Source organism: Coffea arabica, chromosome 5e (genome assembly GCF_036785885.1).
Source record: "Coffea arabica cultivar ET-39 chromosome 5e, Coffea Arabica ET-39 HiFi, whole genome shotgun sequence".
Taxonomy (NCBI): domain Eukaryota; kingdom Viridiplantae; phylum Streptophyta; class Magnoliopsida; order Gentianales; family Rubiaceae; genus Coffea; species Coffea arabica.
The window spans coordinates 38,567,730-38,588,995 of record NC_092318.1 but is presented as its reverse complement, the minus strand read 5'-3'; the positions used below and the strand labels follow the sequence as shown (position 1 = coordinate 38,588,995).

The window sequence follows — 21,266 nt, the reverse complement described above, 5'->3', positions numbered from 1 at the left end:
CAATAAATGATTCTGCTGGCTTCTAAATATTTGTCGTCAATGTTCTTAAATTCCATTGCATAAGTATATCAGGGAAACAGTTAAACTAACAAGTAACAACTAAGCCCAAAATTTTGGAAGTTGTTACAACTTATAAACAAAACACCAGCCTTTGGGCCACCAGCCTTTGGGTTGGTGACCACCATCAAATCATTAAGGCTTGGTGGGATAGGAAGCAAGGCCACAATATGTGGCTCTCCACAAATCCAGACGTGTGTATAGTGCATCCGTCTGGTCCGATGGTAATTCTGTCCCGGTCGACTTCTCCATAGGCCCAGTTGAATCCCTTCTAGAATAGATTAGAGTAGGAGTAAGTGTAGAGTAGACTATTATCGATTGTCGAAAAAAAACAAAGAAAAAAAGTTGCAACTTATAAACTAAAACAGTCGAATTTGAGAAGAGTATTTGATTGTATACCCTTTTTTTTTTTTTTTTTTTTTTGAAAGTTCCTATAACGCAACTAGCTCAGTTGGTAAAAATTTAAAACTATTAAGTTAGGTTGAGATTTTTAATTCTAGTTCGACCCTCACGTTTACTGTTATACATTTCTATGTTACATTATGTTATATAGTTTCTTAAAATGACAAGTGTCGTATCAAGCGAAATATTTTAAAATTTGGAATTTTGTCCATTATTATATGGGACGTGTCAATCAGATAGCTAGTGTAACACGTAAAGTTACAACAAAGAATCTTTTGGCTTCGAGTTCTCTTGTCACATTGCTCAAAACATCTACTGATTGGCAAACTAAATTAGTGCTGCTGGTTATGCACAAACAGGCAAAATCCCACTTGACTAGAATTTCAGTTATAATGAAATCAAATTTAGTGTAAAACCTGTTTAATTTTAGTTTCTAGTAGAGAAAATGAGTTGACCAGTATGATCATAAAGGTTTTATCTCCAGTGTTCTGAGCCATCACGTTGCAGGTTTTCTCCCTGAAAACTGCAGGAAGCAGCTTCCAAAATTCTAGCCTTGAAAGGATTTAGTGCAGGAGCTCCACTTACAATCCTGCCCCCGTACCCTACCCAACCCCACCCAACCGATCCCTCCCAAGGGATGCCAAGTTGAAGCATTAGAAATCAGTACACACATGAAATTACAGTAAAATGCAATTATGGTGCCTAAACTTTGACTCTTAACCAATTCTAGTACATGAACTTTGGACGAAAACAAATCTGGTACTCAACATTATATAAGCACATTTAATACGTTTGATGGATTTTTTTCAAATTTCTACTAGAAGAAGTCATGTGTTGTTATGTGCCTGGCAACGAAATTATAAAAAATTTCAAAAAAATCAAAAATAATTTGCCAACCTATGAATGTGTAATACATTTGATGTATACATATAATACATTTGATGAATTTTTTCAAATTTCTATTAGAAGAAGTCATGTGTTGATGGATTAACAGAATGTGTATTACTCATTTAAAAAGAAAATAAATTAACCTAAGAAAATACCATATCTGACTAATCATTTTTCCTCAAAACTCCCCTTACCTCACATCTCTACTCTTCCCTTCTCTTCTCCATACCTTTCGATTTTAGAAAGAAAAAAAAAAACTTTAAAACCCTTATTTCAGTTGAGCCTTCATGAATTCAACCGTGAAATTGTAAGAAAAAATTTGTGAAATTTAGATTCATATGAAGAGTTTGAAGATTCTTCATTTAGGTATAAACATGAATTTTTTTTTTTTTTTTTTTTACAATTTTGTTACGGGGCACTTGACAGCATGTGACATTTTCCAGTGTGATATAAAAAAATCCGTCAAATATACCACATATGTTTAAATATTGTAACATTAGGCACCAAATTTGTTTTCGTCTAAAATTTGAAAACCACAATCGCTCAACGATCAAAATTTAGGTACCAAAATTGCATTTTACTCGAAATTACAATAAAGAGTTTCAGTTTTAGATACACAGTTGGGTAATCAATCGAGTGGACTGATGAATCTCAAGGAACAAGAATGAGCTCTCTCCCATAACTAGTTCAAGCAGGTATCCAGTATTTGCAGTTTGATACTTTTAACTGACAAAAGGCAAATTGCCTCGAAGACCTAATTCGACTCTTTAGCTCTTGTTTGCCTCTTGTAAAGGGGGCAGTAACAACTACATTTTTTTGGAAGTAAACAATAATCAGAGTTTATGAAAAGGGAAAAAGAAATGGTGAAAGGAGTTGGCTATACCATCATGTTGGTATTTTAGCATGACGGAGGGCCTAAAACAGAGCTCCAACATGAACTCATCTGCCTTGTCATAAACTTGCATGAAAACCTTAACAAGTAGCTTCAAGTATCCCATCAGAAGGGAAAAACCTAACAGAATATGTTTTTCTACAACCACAACCAGAAATCAAGCTGTACTGAAGTTTTAACGATGGAAAATATTGCCAACAAGACTAGCAGGTATAGACAAATGCAGAATCCCTTATGTGGACAACAATCATTTACAAAGAAACCCTTAAGAATAACAATATGTGTTTGACATTCCAGCTTTCTCCAGAGGCAGATGAAACCACACATATCATTTATCCAAGACAGAATTCTTTCAGGTTAAGACCTGGTATAAACGGCAATTACAGACGAAAATCAATCACTGCCTAGGATGCATGCAACAACACCAAACAGTAGTATTCAAGCTTAAGCCAATATATATGTGCACCTTCTCTTGTCTCTCCCTGCTTTTGTAGAGATGACAAACCAGAGAGAAAACCGCACTAGGTAGAAGAAAAAAACATCTGGCTTGGTAATTACCAAAACCCACAAATATCGAAACCCAAAGACACCCCATTTTTTAGGCAATATCAATCAGTTACAGTTTTGGTCTTCTAAGCTGTCACTGATGTATTATCTAAGAGCAATCATTTAACAGATCTTCAGGAATTTAAACCATAACTAGAATTCTAGAATTCCAAGATCAATTCAAGTAAAAATTATTTTGTATACCCAATTCTTCTTGTCTAGAAAGTTACATCATGCGTATAGGGATATTTGAATCATAACTCAATGAACTAGAGTTAGGGGCTTGCGTGGAATTTTAACACACAACTGCAGTAAAGACCTTGCCTATCAAGCTCTAGCTTAGCAAACATAGGATTCATGAAACTTAAGCTAACAACTTGAGCTGAAACCAAAATCCAGCTGATTTTAAACAATGTTTCCAATCAAGACTGATCAAGTCAAGATTTGCTTCATTATATTCTACCCCAGATGAAGCAATTAAGCAACACAAATACCAACGTGAACTTAACAGAATGTGGCATGTTAACATTACTACAAAACTAATGTGCAACAAAACAAAGCTGTTCTTAGCAGCAAACCAAAAGCTTGAAGGCTGAATTATGCTATACATTCACCATGAAATTTAACAAATAGGATGCTGCTGAAGGCAAGAATAATAAGAGTGATAACTAGATTCTGAAGCTATACCTGTTAGTTGATGCAAAGGAGAACCATTCTATTTTTGGTCCTTTTATCATGTGTCCTTTTATTTAGTACTTCTCAATGTCTAACTAATTGGTGATAGATAATCAAACAGAAGGGGTACTAGCTCTCGCAATATCTAATTAATCTGAGGAACCCCAAACAGAAAGTGAAAAGTATTGAAGTTGACTATAGTCTACCAATTTTTCACGGGGTAATGCCTCAGTATTTTGATTGCTCACAATTAAACAAACCATTAGGTGTATATCCTGAATCCTGACTTCAATAGCCATATATCTCTGTTGTCAATAGCTAATCCCAAGTTTCTGACCTGATCAATCAATCAAGTGCCAATGCATATCTCTAGAAGTTCAGTCAAAGAGCTTCAGTTATCAAATGGAGAACATTACGATCCTTATTACTTAAACAACATTGACCCAAAAAAAAAAAAGAAAAAAAGCTAAATGGTTTAAATTCTTATGTATGTTATACACAGTCAATCATGTCCCAAAAATCCAGTCACTTACTCCCATTTACAACTGTTAAAAAAGAAGAAAACAGAGATGACAAAGGGGGCAAGGCCAAACAAAAGGAATTCAGTCCTGAAATACTTTCATCCACAAAAGGGCCTATATAGAGAAAACATAGGAGATGATAGATCAAGAAACAGTATGCAAGCTCATAACCACCTAAGGCAAGTGCATATTTCTGCAGCCTCGCAAACATTGTAGCTCCAATTTAAACAAAAATATTAAATTAACACATTGCAGGCAATCTGGATACTATTGACAGACAAAAAGAAACTAAGGTGATTATCAAGTAACATTACTGTTCTTTTGCTGCAAGGGATGATGGACAAATGCTCCGTTCAGCAAACTGCTTAGCAGAACTTGTAATATCAGCATTTGAAAAGGCCAAGTATCAGATGATTAAGACTTCGGAATGCGGGAATCGTCTGATTTAATACCTAATCCATGAAAGAATTGTTGCCACAGAAATCCTTTTCTCTAAGGAGAGGAAATTGAAGCTATAATGCATCATCAATGACAAATATAGGATATCCTTTCCGACCGTTCAAGTACAAGAAACAATTAGCATTCACGTATTACTAATGTGTTTCTTAAGCTCAGCAGTAAAAGCACTGAAAGATGAACCGGGGACAGCAAAATGATAGCAAACAGCTAGAGATATAAAGTCTTCCCTTGCTTGTCATAAAAAATTTACCCCAGATAGCATAAACCCAAAGGCAAAACTAATTCAACAAGGAAGAGAGGAATCCAAAGAGCAATGATAACAGACAGTTTCCACTGTCGGTAGAAGTTACCTGCTGAGATGTTCCTAGAAAACACACAACATACCAACACCTAGGGATGCATCATGATCACAACAACGGTCACCTCCTCGCCCAAGTCCCCATCCCCCAATGGATAGAAATAATTATCCAACGGCTTCTAACACTAACAAAATTTTGCTTTAAACTAAGAAAACCAGAAGCTAAAATGTTCTAATTAAACAATTCAGAAATGAAAAAAAAAACTTTTAAAAACACCATCTTTGAGTAGTTCTCCTTTTTTCTCCCTTCTCATTATGCTTCTTTCTTAGGCTTCTTAGCAGTTGCTTGAGAGTACAAGAAAGTCCCAAATATTGCAATAGCAGAGCCCAGCGCATTCAGAGGCCTGACTGGATTTCTGAAAACCAAGACTGTAGCAATAATCACCACCACTCTCTTCATTGTATTCCCCACTGAGAATGTAAGTGGACTAATATCATCAAGTGCTTGGTAAGATGATTGATTATAAAGATGGTAAAACACTCCAGACAAGATAACCCATAGGTAGAACTTTGATGAATTTCCAACCGCTTCAAGGGCTTTATGATACCCTGCCACCCACTGAGAACCTTCAACAAAACAGGCAACAGGGAATAGATAAAAAAACGATATTATACTAATCCAACCGTATAAATTCAACCCATTCACTTCCTTAAAATTCTGTAAACTCCTCTTTGAGTAAATGTTTCGTAGAACAAACCCGACATTGCTTATCATAGCACCCCATAAGCCACCAAAATTGAAGGAAACTTCAGTGATAGCAGCCAGAGAGCAACCAAAAACAATAGGCAGTATCGACAGCCAAACTGTAAGAGGATATGTATCGCCAAGAAACGATGAAAACACCACGGAAAAGACAGGTTCAGCAGATTTGATAACATGTGTGAATGAAACAGCCACCTTGGAGAATGAAACACATGCCGAAATGTGACCTATTGTGTGAAACAGTGCAGGTCCAAGAAGTGCAACAATGAAAGACTTTGATATTTTTGGGCACGTATTAGGCCTTATAGCCCAAAGAATCAACATCCAAATAGAGCCACAAAGGAGCTGAAAAGAGGCAAGAAGCCATGGAAATGAAAAAACATTGAGCACCTTTTTGTTGTAGATATTAAACACAATGTTCTGAATATACCAGAGACCAAAGATGATGGCTAGTTGCAAATTCTTGCTGTTGTCTTTAGCCACTTCAATTTCCCCATCTGGGCTCTCTTCTTGCGGGATTCCAGAGGCCGATTTCACAATCTGAGATGTGGGCTTTGAAGAAATCCCAAAAGGGTGTCCGGATAACTTGGAAAAATCAAACCTTGAACAGGGAATCCGACATGGGTTGCCATGGATTTGACTGAAATCAGAGATTTTGTTCAATAGAAGAGAAGGACACAACAGATTAGTACGACTTTGGCGTCTTTTGTTCACCAGATTTTGATTCAAAAGTGAATCATTAATGGGAAATCTACTGCTGGCTTTCAAGAAAGTGACATTTGAGGATGGAAGAAGATTCAGGCTGAGCATTTTGCTATAAAGATTGAACGAATTTGGCAGTAAAAGCAAAAAGAGCTGTTTATGCAGCAGTTTTAGAAACCCCAAATCAATAAAGTTCCAAACCTTTTCCTATTAGCAAGACAAATAGAGTGGTACTATGTTTCCCTATAATACTTTACGTATTGTACACCAACCTCTTTGAAGTTTGATAATTCATGTGTTGGCATTTTTGTACTTTAGTCATCTTTTCATGAGATTCGCGTAACAGTATCCAGAGTCTCTTAAGATTTTTAAAGTTCAGCGCATGCCTCGAGAGGAAACCTATATAACAAAAGGACAAAAAGAGCAATTCTGAATTCTGAAAGATATGAAATAGAATAGGGCAAATTGCAGTTTTGGTTTCCAATTTATTACTGTAATTAGTCTCTAATCTTGTTTAAAACATATTTTAATTTTGAATTAATTTAATATATACTGATAGTGAATATATTATCATGGTTGGATGCTTAACAATAATATAAAATTTTAATTTTAATTTTAATTTCATATTAGTTGTCAAATATGTAACGGTGATAATATATATACTATCTATATATATATAATTAATCTTTCAATTTTTATATAACAAATAGCTCAAGTGCAACTGCACTACTTGAGAGCTTTCTCTTTTTTTTTTTTATTAAGTCAAAACTCTTGCACATTATGGTGTATTTATTTTTTTCCTACAAAATACTTAAGGGTAAGATACATGGTGCCTTTGTGATATCGTTAAAAGATACAAAACTCCTCTATTCTTTATAAACTCCCACATAGTCCACTTTATTCTTTTAACTAAAGTGGAAAGGTGATTTTTGACTTGTTATATCATTGACAGCAGATTATATCCTTTTTTATTAACAAGATTACAATTTATTTTATACTTTATGTTTTTCTTTCCTTTTTTCTTTTTTATTAAGAAAAATTATTTTTTCTTTCCTTACTCTTCCATCCCAACATACCACCCCACTTTTTTTTTTTCTTTTTCCTTTCCTTTTCCATTTTTCTTTTCTTCTTCTTTCTCCACTATCACACAACCACCATTTTGCCACAACAACTACCGCCTCCCTCTTTTTCCTTCTTTGTCCCCTACCACCCGCCACCACTTTGTTCTCTTGTCTCCCTTTCTCCCACTTCCTTCCTCCCTTCTACTCTTCCTCTTCTTTCCCTAAAAAGGAGAGAGGAAAGATGAAGAAGGTGAGGGAAGGGAAATTGGGGAGGGAGGAGAGAAGAAAGGAATGATGGCAATGATCTGGTTGCTAGAGAGGAGGAAGAGAGAGGGGAAGGGGCGAGAAAAGGGATAGGGAAAGGGAGGGAAAAAGGGAAGAAGAGGAGAAAAAGGGAAATAGGAGAAAGGAGAGAAGAGAAGGAGTGGTGGCAAGTGGCGGGCAGTGGTAGTGGGTGATGGGGATGGAGGGAGGATGGGGAGGAAAGAAGAAGAGGGTGCATGGATAATTTTTAAAACTTTTAAAAGTGTTTCAAAAGATTTTACATTTGTAAAAGCACCCATGATAGTTTAGTCAAAGGAATTTGGGCACCAATAATAAAAGGAGTTTGACCTTACATTGATCACACAATTGACTTTTTTTTTTAATCTTGTAAAATTTTATGCTACTTATAGTTTACAAAATTTGTTAACGCCAAATTTCACTTTAGGTAAAATTATAAGGATGTTATGTGGAGGCTTTTAAAGAATAGTGGGATTTTGTAGTTTCGACAATACCACAATGGGGTTCATGTGTTTTATCCAATACTTAATTATGGATAATGAAGATTTATCAAAACAATCTAAAGAGGTGGAACTAATACGAAAAAATCATTTCATCTCACTTTCTCTCTCTACCGAAAACGAGAAGCATTAACACCCCGTACTATAGATATAAGTCCAATTCACTAGTAAAAATCTTGAAGAATTTCATGATTTGACTCATTGGTGGATCCATTGAGAAAAAAAATGTTAATAAGTGTAAAGAAATGAAAGAGCAGCTACCTTCGAACTATTGTATGCGAATTTAAGACCATTTGTGTAATTAATGTATAAATCTTAATCGCTCATATTGTTGTATTATTGTTAAGAAAATGAGCTTCTACTTGGGATACACAAAATTTGTCAAAATTCAGCTGTTTGATTAATCTTCGAAAACCCTAAAAATGATTTTCAATTGGGATATACTACTATTGTCTTCTTTGTGATAGGTTATCATGTTAGTTAATTTCTACTTATTAGGAACTTCTTTAAGTGTAGACACTGTTCTTGCCTTAATTTTTAACAAGGAAACTTTCCGACAGGCTCCTAAACTATTAATTTTGCTCGATTTTGCCCCCTCAACTATAAATTGTCACAAATAAGCCCCCAAATAATAAAATGCTGAATTTAAAAACTTTTGTTAGATTACACCATTAGAGGCGATGGAATCATGAGGTAACAAAACGATTGAATAGACAAAAACTCCCAATATAATACCCCCAAAGGCTTCGTTGTATGGTCATTTGATGAAATTAGGGCCAGAGAAGCAGATGATGAAACAAAAGGGGAAGAAAAGAGGAAGAGAAGAGGCCTAACATGTTTCGAAGAGATCTCGAGCCTCCTACCTGCGCATGTGGGGTGCAATGCGTGGTAAAATCATCATGGACCAATTGCAATTTGGGTCGAAGATATGCTAAATGTGCACTTTCAAAGGTAAATATAATGGGGAGGAATAATGCACTAAATACTTACTATGATTTAGGGTGAGGGCTACAAGTATTAAGCATGGGCGGATGACCATGTGCGTGCTCCTTTCAAATCATACCTAAATTGATTAGACGAATTAGCCGAATAGAAAAAGAGCTAGAAAAGGCTAAAGATAAATCAACTAAATTGGAGTGCAAAGTGCAAAGAATGGAGGCCAAAATTTGGGGTTTGGAAGATAATATTCAAAGATATGCAACAAAAAGAAACAACTTCGTGTGGCACTTGTAGTGGCATACAGGGTAATTGCACTTGCAATTGCATTATGGGGCTTTAGGACTGATAATGAAATCGAATTGCTGTGACTAAAAGACTGAGATATGAATAGGGCGATGAAATTGAGGGGCCATAATAGTGCAAGGAAAATTAGTTTAGGGCCATCATTAGTGCAGGAAAAATTAGTTTAAGGGCCATAATAATGCATGGAAAATTAGTTTATAGGCCAATATATGGCTAGTTGAATAGTTTAGGAGCTCGAACAGTGCTTTGATGTGTAACACTTTTTTGTATGAGAATTATTTGATTTAGCCATTGTAAAGGTAGAAAAAAATGTTTTCTAATGCAATGTGATGTCACCTTACGTGTTTTAAGAAAGCAAGTTTGTATTTGTTGCTTTTATTAGGGCTAGAGGTTTATGTTGATGGGTGTTATTGACAAAAAAGTGAGTAAATGGTCAAACAAGTGTTGTAAACTAGATAGACAAAACATTGTATTTAGAATAGAACAATTTGACAAAACAAATTACAGTGGTCCCAATAACAAAAGACATATAGTCATAACAAAAATCACACCTGACTACCACATCATTAGTGAATACCAATAACAAAAGACTAAAAGTCCTAACTCATATCATTGGTTAGGCTATATTATTTCTTGCTTGCTGGCTGTCCTCTTCCCTTTGGTACTCCAGCACAATTTCGAAAGACACTGCCACGCCTAGTTTCATTTGAGAAAGCTTTACCACTTGCAGCTTGATCAGCCTCTTCACAAGAATTTACAGTTGCACTTAAACCAATAGTGCCTCTTCTAGAGATACTTATTCTCGGCCCATTTACCTCTTCACATTCTAATTGTGTATGGTGGTTGCTTGCCGAGATAAGTGTAATTCATGTTAATCCAACTCTATTAGAATTTGTAAGTTTGGCCCTTTTTCCTTGTTGGTGGACATTAGTGGTGAGATGAACCTGATCTAGGTATTGGCTGCTAGTCAACTTGCTCATTCTCATGCTCCTGTGGTTGCTACTGCTGTTCAACACCAGGTGCCTATTATTGCTGCTAAGACATAATCTATTCATCTACCAAAGTTATAGGTGTTTCCTGTTGTTGAACTTCTTATTGTGGTTGAGTAACCTGTTGCTGCTCTTGCTATCTCTTCATACACCTTGGTGGATGTTACCAACCAATTCTAAAACTTGGCTAAATAATGTGAGGGAAAAAAATTTAAGCATCAAGACATTACCCTTTCCCTGTTTCTAACATTTTAGATAGAAGTATTAGTTGCCTCTCCCTACTGATTGTCTTGTTTACAAGTTGCTGCATTTTGGCCTTCATTTCCACACTTTCTACAATGCATAACAACCATTTTCCTCAACTTTTTTGCACTGTTCTTTTCCTTTGTAATGTCCTTACTTCTTGCTTTCCTAGGCCTTTCAGCATGTGTATATGGAATAGAAGGTTCCATTTCCAATACAGCTACTGATTGGCTAAAGAACATTGTCATAAATTCTGATGAATATCTCCTTTGAAAAACATGGAGTTGTACTAGTGAGAGGATCTCTTCTACATGTGATCATGGTAGCTATTGTATGAATGCATAGTAGGCCACTTATCTCCCATAACATGCATGCACAGGTGTTTCTTTCAAGTTTGCCACATACTGTTCAAATTTAGGCCACATTACTTGATAGCTTACAATGCTAACATCCTTTACTCTGTCATCAAGCAAGAGAAATTTTCAAGTGGATGATGAATTTTAGAAAGTTTCTACAAAAAGGATGTGTTGAGTGTAGGATTCTGCCAAAGAGTCTTTGCATTTGTAATATGTGAAATGAGTAAATTTGCATTCGATGAATGCGATGTCCCACCAAATTTTTGATCCAAAAAAAGGAAACCTTGCATTCGTCAAATGCGAGGCCCATCACCTTTTATTTTTTTTTATCCAAGCTCATGCATTTCTTTTCTTTTCTTTTTTCAAACTAAGCATGCTGTTTTTTTCTTTCAAGTGTGGATTTTTTTTTTTGTAAAATTATGGTGGATGAATTTGTAGAATATTAAGTGATTGCTAAAAATAATCCATTGATTTTGGATTTTCATTAAAAAGGACATCATATTTTTAACTTTGAATGAGGTGTCATCCTCAATATCGCACACAATATGATTGGCAATCACTAAAAAATTTATTGCTTTTCATACATGTCTTCATAAATCCATTTTTTTCCACAATTAAATAGAAAAGGACATTGTTTTAATGGCAAAACCCTTTCATAGGGGAGGGATGTCAACCCTTTAGTTTATTAAACTATAAAATAAATAAACATTACAAGAGCTTTGAGATGGTCATATTTGACTTGAATAAAATCACTACTACTACTACTACTATGAAAATTGTTGTGCCCCATTTTTTGAAAAATAAAATTTAGAGTAGAAAAAATGTATTTATTGATTTTAGAAATACAAAAATGAGTTTTTGATTTTTAGAAAAATAAATCAGGAAAAAGGGACTAAAATGGGACTTAAAAGTGTGACGATTTGGGTCCAAAATAATAGTTTAAAAATAAATTTTAAGAAAAAATAGGAGTCACCACTTGGTATCAAGTTTAGGTGTATCAAATCACCCAAAATATATTTTTTTTAAATAAAAAATGAATAAAACCCTTTTTGGAAGACTTCAAGCTTTTGAAAAACAAGAGAAAAGAGTTCGGGAGTCATGGTTGAAGAAAGGGAAGGCAAAGATTTGATAGAATCAAACCCAAGGCACTCTTTCAACTTAAGCAAAGTTAATTACGATATTTAGTTGAAAATTTTCTTATTCTAACCTAAAAAACTTATCACATTTGGATGTTTCTACATGGATGCAAATCTAGACCTAATGGATATCGAGAGGGTCGAAATATCTCTTTAAAGTTTAATTGGTACAAATCATGTCCAAAAATGATTCTTAGAAGATGTCACGAATATGCAAGAATGAGATTCGAAGATAAAAAGAGTTATAATATATAAATATACGTGACCTAAAGGAGAGAAATGTAACATAACGGATATGGGGGACTAAGATTCATGACTCAATTTTTCTTTTTATAGAGGGGATGAGAGCGTGCTAATGTTAAAAAAAGCCACACTCGTTCCTTTCCTATACTTGAAGGGTGACTCTTCAAACCTAATCAAACAAATGAAATAGCCTATTTCTAATTTCCTAAATGGATTGCAATTCTAAATGTCATGTTTTGCGCACATAGAGATAAGAGAGATAATGGATAGAGGAAATATCATGCAAGATGAGAAAGTATCTTAAAAATGAAAAAAAAAACATGCATGAAATGCGATGAATGTCATGCAAGATGTGAATCTAGCGCGAAAACGGCCTAAAGGGTTTAGCATTGGACTAACTCATTTCTACAAGTTTTCACTAGCGTTGGACTAGTAAGAAATTGGGGAGAATGGCCACAACTAGCATTGGCCTATTATAGTGACGTCATGCATTTATTATAACTAAATAAATCATATGAAAGCATAATTAAAAAAAGTAAACACATAATATACATATAGCACATAACACCTAAGTATAATTTTCTAGATGCAAACCCTAGTGAAAGCGAATAAATACGTAAGCATACAAGCATACAAGCAAATAAACGCAAATTAAAGTCTAACTATTACATTCGGGGCCCTAATTACAATCTAAAGGAGGGAATTTTAAAAATAATAATCTAACAATTACATTTATCTAACTAATTACATTTTTAGCAAAAATTAAAACCTATTTATTACATAATCTAGCTAAATACATATCTTGAGCGCCTATTTATTATAATTTGACATTTAAATGCCTCACAAATAATCATCAAAATTAAATAAAATAAATGAAATTTAAAATAAATGAAATTTAAAATAAATAAAATGAGTAATTAAAGGAAAAAACACTCAAAACATGCAATTACGCGTAATAAACACATAGGAGCACATAAGAGGATTTAAAATAATAAAAGAAGGTACCTCCCTTGAAGTGGTGATTAAATGGGGTGAAATTTATCCTATTTATATTCCAAAAATCAACAAAATGGTCAAGACACCAATTTAATTAACAAATAAATTATAAAGAAATGAAAATAACCATGAAATCTACCAATTAAAGCATTTAAATGAAATATAATTAACAATTAAAGAAGAAAAGCAACTTATATTTAAGAAATCAAAGCTATTAGGGACCTAATTGTAAAAATTAAGAAAGTTTTTGGGGGCAAATTATAATTATTATAAAAATTAGGGGTCAAATCAAAGAACAACAAAGCTCAGGGACCAAATTGTAATTACATTACAAACCTAATTAAAAGATATCAAAAGTTTTTAGAGCCACAATAAAAATACTCGAGAGTCCAGGGACTGTAATGCAATAAACGTTACCAGATCTCTTAAGGAAACAAGCCACTAGGCTATTTTATTTCTTCTTTCGGCCAAAGCCCCCCAAACCCAGCGAAAAGTCCAAGGAAGAATACACAGGCCAACCCATAATTTTAACCAAACAAACCCAACCGAAAATGCATGGGTTTGGCCTCTCAAACCCATATTAAAATCCAATCAAAATAACTAAAACCCACCACCAAAACCCAAGCAAATAACCCTTAACCCAAAATCTAAAGTATTTTACCAAACCCAACAAGATAAACAAATCAACTAAAATTATTAAATTATAATTATGTCCTAAAATTCAGAATTATTCTGCCCAAAAAACCACTTAAAATATGAAAAGGAGGATTAAAACTTAAAAGGGGCAAAATTGGTTTAAATTTCCAGATTTTGGATCATAGTATAATTAGGTGAAAATTAAGGGGTCTAAACGTAATTTTTGAAAATTATCCATGCAAGCTTCGAAGAAGGTTTCTGCAACTTCTTCTCATTTCATCATAACGCAAAATGCCGCTGACAAACATCAAAATTTGGACCAAAACAAGATTTTACAGCCTGGGAGCTTAACCAAATCTCATCACTTGGATATCATATTTAATCATATACAAACATGATCTTAAGCTAATAATCCATAAAAAAAATACTGCAGAAAAAGGAAAGAAACAAGAACAAATGGAGCAAATTTCGGCACATTTGTTGCATATTTGGGTATACACGAAAGAAAAGGGATGAACGGGCTACCTTTTGACAGCAAGCAAATGTGGAGAAATCCAAGAAAGGTGCGTTCCAATGCTGGAATTTGGCAATCAAGCTCGCTGCAGAATTTTTAAGGGTGACAAAGGCAGCAAGTTCAAGGCCAAATTTGAAGATGTTGTAGCAATTTTTTCCAAAAATTTTCAACACCAATCTTCCTCCTTGATCATCATAGATTACCGAGAAACCAATGCTTGCTCCAAAGAGGCTCTACAAAGATTGAAAAAGGACCCCCTACCCGTCAACCCTAGCTCAGGTTTTTCCCACCAGAATTTTCTGCACTTTTCTTCCTCGATTTTCTCTCCCTCCTCTCTATTTTTCTTGTCCGCCGCCTCTCCCTCTCATCCTCTTTCTCCAATGCACTGTTTTGTTCCATTTATATGAGATAAGGGTTGCCAAACCCTCATCTCAATGGCTCCTATGAAACCCATTTTTTTGTAGCACTTTGAGAGCCATTAGATGACTTGATTTTAGATCTTTTTTTATATTTTTTTGTTGCGGTTACGTGTTTGTGTACTGAGGGGTTTGAATGGAAAGAAAAAATGCAAAAAAAATCAAGTGAAAATGGAATCAAATGGCAACTGCAACTTCCTTGTATTGTTTACTAGTTTGTGGGTTTGTACCATTGAAGAAGAATGGCGCGCGTGCTTAGGAATGATTTTTCTTTTCTTTTTTTTTTGCAAAAATCTGATTTTGATTTTTTTTCTTCCTTTCCTTCTTTTCTTTTTAGCTTTTTCCTACAAAAATAAAAATAAAAATGATCATTTAAATAATGATATAAACAAAGACATAATCATAAAAAATTTACAAATTTTTTTGAAAAAAATTGGTGTCTATAGTTTGTCCCTCTTTGTTTGAGTTTCGAAAAAACTCAAGACAAAGATATGGACACCAAATTACTTACCTATCTGCTCCAACTGTTACTGAATCAAAACAAAAAAAGTGAGTTCTGAAACTAGAGTGCATGTTTAGATTTGTCGGCAGTATCTGACTTAATTCCAAACAATTAGTGAAACCTAATAGATTAAAAAAAAACCAAACCTTAGAAAATAAAAAGTTGATGAAATAAAACTCAAATCCAATAAAACGAAAATTGGTGGGATAAAACTCAAACCCAACAAAATAAAAGTTGGTGGGATAAAACTCAAACCTAACGAAATAAAGGTTGGTGGGATAAAACTCAAACCCAACAAAATAAACGGTTAGTGGGATGAAATCCAAACCTAATGAAATAAAGGTTAGTGGGATAAAATTCAAACCCAATGAAATAAATGTTGGTGGGATAAAATTCAAAACCAATAAAATAAAAGTTGGTGGGATAAAATTCAAACCCAATAAAATAAAGTTTATGGAATAAAATCCAAACCCAATGAAATAAAGGTTGGTGGGATAAAATCCAAATCTAACATGATTGGTGGGATAAAATCCAAACCCAACAAAATAAAAGTTGATAGGATAAAACCCAAGACCAACGAAATAAAAGTTGATGGGATAAAATCCAAATTCTAGGAAATAAACGTTGGTGGGATAAAATCTAAACCCAACAAAATAAAAGTTTGTGGGATAAAACCTAAATCAAACAAAATAAAGGATGATGGGATAAAATTTAAACTCAACAAAATAAAAGTTGGTGAGATAAAATTCAAACTCAACAAAATAAAGGTTGGTAGGATAAAATTCAACCCTAACACGATTGATGAGATAAAATTCAAACTCAACAAAATAAACGGTTGGTGGGATAAAATCCAAACCCAACACGGTTGATGGGATAAAATTCAAATCCAATAAAATAAACGTTAGTGGGATTAAATCCAAAATCAATGAAATAAAGGTTGGTGGGATAAAATCCAAATCCAACTAAATAAAGGTTGGTGAGATAAAATTCAAACCCAATAAAATAGCGGTTGGTGGGATAAAATTCAAGTCCAACGAAATAAAGGTTGGTGGGATAAAATCTAAAATTTAAACCCAACAAAATAAAAGTTAGTGGGATAAAATTCAAATCCAATAAAATAAAGTTTGGTGGGATAAAATTCAAATCCAACAAAATAAAGGTTGGTGGGATAAAATCCTAACTCAACACTGTTGATGGGATAAAATCCAAATCCAACAAAATAAACGGTTGGTGAGATAAAACTCAAGTCCAACACAGTTGGTAAGATAAAATTCAAACCCAACAAAATAATGGTTGGTGGAATAAAATCCAAATCCAACAAAATAACAGTTGGTGTCTGAAAGCAGATCATACAGTGAAATTGAGATGACTTTTAAAATCGCATTTTTTAAAATTTACCCCAGTGTAGGGCTTTTTTTTTTAATTATCCCAATTTAATTCTGACTGAATTTCTTTACTTTTTGCCTTTTTTTTTTACTGAAATATGTACTCTTTCTGAATGAATGAGTTAATCTTTCACTTTATCATGTAATATTGTTGTCCTCTTTTTTTTATTCATGATTGACCTTCGAATTTGTAAGATTCTGACTTGCACTTTTTCGTTAATTTTCAGCCATAAGCACCTGCACTAATGGGATTTTTCAAAGTACAATATGTACAAAAATTTCTTACTTTATTTTGAAAAATGATGCAATTACTACTCATGAAAGGAGTAATCTTATCAAAGTTGAATTTTGAACGATAGATTCGAAAGTATATTACTTCACTCGTGGGTGGAATCCCACAAATATAGTACAAAAATTTACCCAAATTTGGACCTATTTTAATTACAAAATTTTTTTTTGACTGACTATCCATTTATTTTGAACAAAGTAACAAAACTGTATTTTCTAAAATTTAGAAAAATAATCACATACTAACATGCAATGTGAATAGAAATTGCATTTTTCAAATGAAGAATTTTAAATGTCGGGTTCAAACTCATGTAGAAGACTCCATGATGAATCTCTTAAAATAAGACCAAGTTGCAAAAAATTCCATCCTCACTTTAGGATCGGTGTTTAGAGAAAGTGATCACTTTTCTTATTAGCTTATCCTTTAGGTCCAAACAAGCGGTATTATTCTTGATTTTGAGGTGGCTAAGATAAATGACATATCACGATCTGTCTTGCTTTTGTGTACAGATTATGTCTAATCCATTCAATATCACATCTTGGTGAAAGCAAAGAGTTTATCACTCTTACTTCTTGAGAAAATTCAGTCAACATATAAACTCTATAAACTTGTAATATATGGGTACAAATGATAGCTAAACATATAAAAACATGTTATGGTCTTATGATCACGAGTGATTGGTAGATTCTTTAGAGGCATGATTCTTATTTTGAGTTGTCATGAAAGATAAGTCAGCAATAAACTTTATGAACTTGTAATGTGGCTTTCACAATGATAGCTAAAAGAAACAAGATTTTCAAGAACAATACACTTACGATCGCATTCCTTTTCAAAAATTGCCCCAGTTTGGACTCAAAAATCATCGACTCTATTTTGACTTTTATCATCCATCACTAGAGAGATTTCAGTATTGAATATCATTGCATTTTCTTTTCTTCTCTTTTTTTTTCTTCACATTGTTTTCTTTTTTTTTTTTTTTGCCAATATCGAAATCCCAAATATCAATGATAAAATTGAAAAACTCCCTAACTTTTAGAGTATAGATACCCCGTCTCTTTTTTCAATATTGAAATCCAAACATCAATAGTAGAATCAAATTCCTCCAACTTGTAGTTTCTCTTTTTTTTTAATTTTAGCATTTTTGCTATTTTTGAAAAATTCTTCAATTTTCTTCCCCAATGTGGGGTGCAATCACAAGTGCTTTTAAAACGAACCACCAATTTAAGTTCAAATAAGGATGCAAAGGATAAACAGTATTTAGATAGTAGAAACGATGACCAAAGTATCATTCTTACTTCGCATGACAACCAAAATAAAGAATAGGCCATTGGGAGAATCCATTTCCTTTTGACATTTGAAAATTTTTTCAATGTAGGGTTATTATCACTAAGGCTTTTATTTGAAATGAAATTGTACCTTTTAAGGCTCAAATGAGAGAACAAATGATAAAATCTGTATAAATAGAGAAACGAACGGCTAAAGTATCATTTCAAATTCTCAAAATAAACAAGAGTAATGTACATTTTTGCTTTCACTCAGATGTGGATTGAATCTGGTTGGAAACAATGGCCATTTTCAAAATAAAAAAATTGCCCTATTTTGAAGCATGTCAACCACTGTGATTGATTTTGAAAGCTTAATAGAAGCGGACAAAATATGAAAGAAAAAAGGTATCATGATAGGGTGCATTTTCTTGGGATATTTTGGGTAATTTTTCACAATTGTTTAACTAAATATTACATTAATTGGGTGGATTCTACTCATATATAATTTTGGTGCTAATTGTAGGAACTGATGATGAAAAGCGCTTAAAAGTCAAAATTTAGAGGATTTGTCGTACGTGGGGCACTTCAAGCAGTGGGGCCCACTTGAGAAGTTGAAGAAATTAAATTATAATGGATTTTATTTTTTTTTTGAGGGAGTTCTGTTTCTTTGAATACCAGTTTCAGATAAGAGGAAATCCCTTCCTCCATTTTCGGGGGACTACTTGTTTTAGGGGATTTTCGTTTTGGCTTAGGTTACTTTTACTTTTTTCGGTGGCCGTGGCTTTAAAAACAATCAGGGGACAGAAGCTACCGGGGTTGACTTTGCAAAAAGGGCTTCTCCATTTGCACTGACCAAATTGAGTAGAAAGCAATTGGAAAAAACCCTTTCTCGTATGTTTTGTGAGAACAAAGGAAGAAAAGAGGCTAGCCGCAATTGTGGACCTTTGAATTGTTTTTCAATCTGGCTTTGACCGAAATTGAAGAAGGAAGAAAAAGAAACTCTCGCATGTCTTTGTAGGTAATTTGGGAAAAAGGCAACAAAAGGCCAGCCGCCATTGTTGACTTGTAGTTAACGCTTTTTACCCTTGTTTGATACAATTGAAGGGAGCAATTTGACTCCTCGTACGTTCGGACTTCTGGAGACCATTGAGAGTAATCAATTTCCTTGTTCTTGTCTTCGGTTGTTGACCGAAATTGAAAGATCCGATTTGGCAACCTTTCCCAATTCTCCACGCGTGGTTTGTCCTCCATTAATGGAGGGCTAATTTTCTAATTCTAGTCAAGGGGGCAACTGACGAATTGGTTCAGCAATCATTGTGAGATCTAAACCGTTTTTAGTTATTTTCTTCATTTAGTGGTATTTATATGTTTCCTGCTTCTAATTGTTATAGCCCTTGTATATGATTGATTAGTGCGCACTAATTAATTGTTCATATAGGCTATTTTCCTAAATAGGGATAATTGAATCCGTAATTGTTCGTTATCTCTATCTCAGTAGCAACTAGCGTAATTGGATTTATGTCAGGGGAACATATGATCTAAATTAAATAAACCCTCGTAGAGTGTTTATTAGTTAGAATTGGGCCTTTCTAATTATTAATGTAATCTAGAAATTAAATCCTACGTTCGTACCTAGGGTTGTTTCTAGATTAGAGAAATAGTTAACGGTCGTACCTTAACTATCGAGAAATTAAGGAAAGATTAGTTGTGTTATTACGTGCATGACAACTATAACTAATTTATTAATAAATGTTGGAATTATCTGTGAATCGATGATCTGTGCATGAACCATTTCTGAAGTGTACTTTTGGCTGGAGTTTCTCTAATTATTTCTTTTAATTAATTATTTTCTGCATTTCATTCATTTAGTTAGCATTTAATCCTGAAAATCCCCATTTATCTTGACTTGAAAAAAAATAAATTTCTCGCTAGTCCCTGAGGAAACAACTCTGCTTGTCACTGTCTACTAGTTAGTGAATTCAGTTAAATAATTAATTCAAATATATCGGATAAAGCAAATTCTTCGAGAACAGGGTGAATCAAGTAACCCATTGCACACCTAGAGTCTCTGCTCCAATACTAGAACTGATTATTGACTGCTTCAGGTGGTAGTTAGGTTTTATTTATTATTATTGTACAAGTTCAACACCTGTCAATTTTTGGCGCCGTCGCCGGGGACTGGCGTTTGAAATATTTATTTTTTTTTAGTTCAATTTTTTTTCTTGATGTTTTTGCTAGTTTATGCCCCGTTCTTCTTGCACAGGTGAATTGGTATACGACCCTGAGGTTGAGAAGGCAGCGCGTAAGCGAAGGCAAGAAATCAGGAGATGAAAAGAAGGGCAAACATCTACTGCAAACGAATCAGTAGAAGACGAATTTAGCATGGCCAACACCCAAACATTAAGGGAGCTGGCTACTCCGGAGTTGACTCACTAACCCTTGTGCATTACGTTCCCAACTCTGGCTGAGAATACCTCATTCGAGCTGAAATCGAGGTTGATTCACCTCCTACCCTCGTTCCATGGTCTCTCTGGCGAAGAACCCCACAAACACGTCAAGAAATTCGAAATGATTTGCTTGAGCATGAAACCTCCTGGGGTCACTGAAGAGCAAATTAGATTAAGAGCCTTCCCTTTCTCTCTCAAGAATGCAGCTAAAGATTGGCTATACTACTTACCCGTAGGTAGTATTACCACATGGGCACAATTGAAAAAGAATTTTTTAAAAAAATTCTATCCTGCATCCCGGGCCGCGAGTTTGAGGAAGGAGATATGCAGCATTAAGCAGTATCTCGGGGAGTCCTTGTATGACTACTGGGAAAGGTTCAATAAGTTGTGCACTAGATGTCCGCAGCATCAAATTAGTGAACAATTGTTGATCCAGTACTTCTATGAAGGGCTCCAGTCTACAGACAGGAGTATCATTGACGCTGCGAGTGGAGGAGCACTGGGAAACACGACACCGAAGGGAGCATGGGAGCTTATCGAAGCCATTGCAGAAAACTCTCG

At 34.3% G+C, this 21,266-nt stretch overlaps 1 protein-coding gene across 2 annotated transcripts; it reads right to left on the bottom strand.

The window, feature by feature from the left end:
• Nucleotides 1–4,634: 4,634 nt before the first annotated feature.
• LOC113689325 (xylulose 5-phosphate/phosphate translocator, chloroplastic-like) lies at nucleotides 4,635–6,627 on the bottom strand. 2 transcript variants are annotated; one of them, XM_072048637.1, is made up of 2 exons: nucleotides 6,476–6,627; nucleotides 4,635–6,141 (listed from the first exon to the last, which is right to left on the bottom strand). In XM_072048637.1, the coding sequence occupies exons 1-2, from the start codon at nucleotides 6,523–6,525 to the stop codon at nucleotides 5,052–5,054; spliced, it is 1,140 nt and encodes a 379-aa protein (XP_071904738.1). In that variant the 5' UTR covers nucleotides 6,526–6,627; the 3' UTR covers nucleotides 4,635–5,051. The 2 variants fall into 2 exon arrangements, with proteins under 2 accessions (XP_071904738.1, XP_071904737.1); XM_072048636.1 differs by lacking the exon at nucleotides 6,476–6,627 and having other exon boundaries at nucleotides 4,635–6,469.
• Between the last annotated feature and the right edge of the window lie 14,639 nt (nucleotides 6,628–21,266).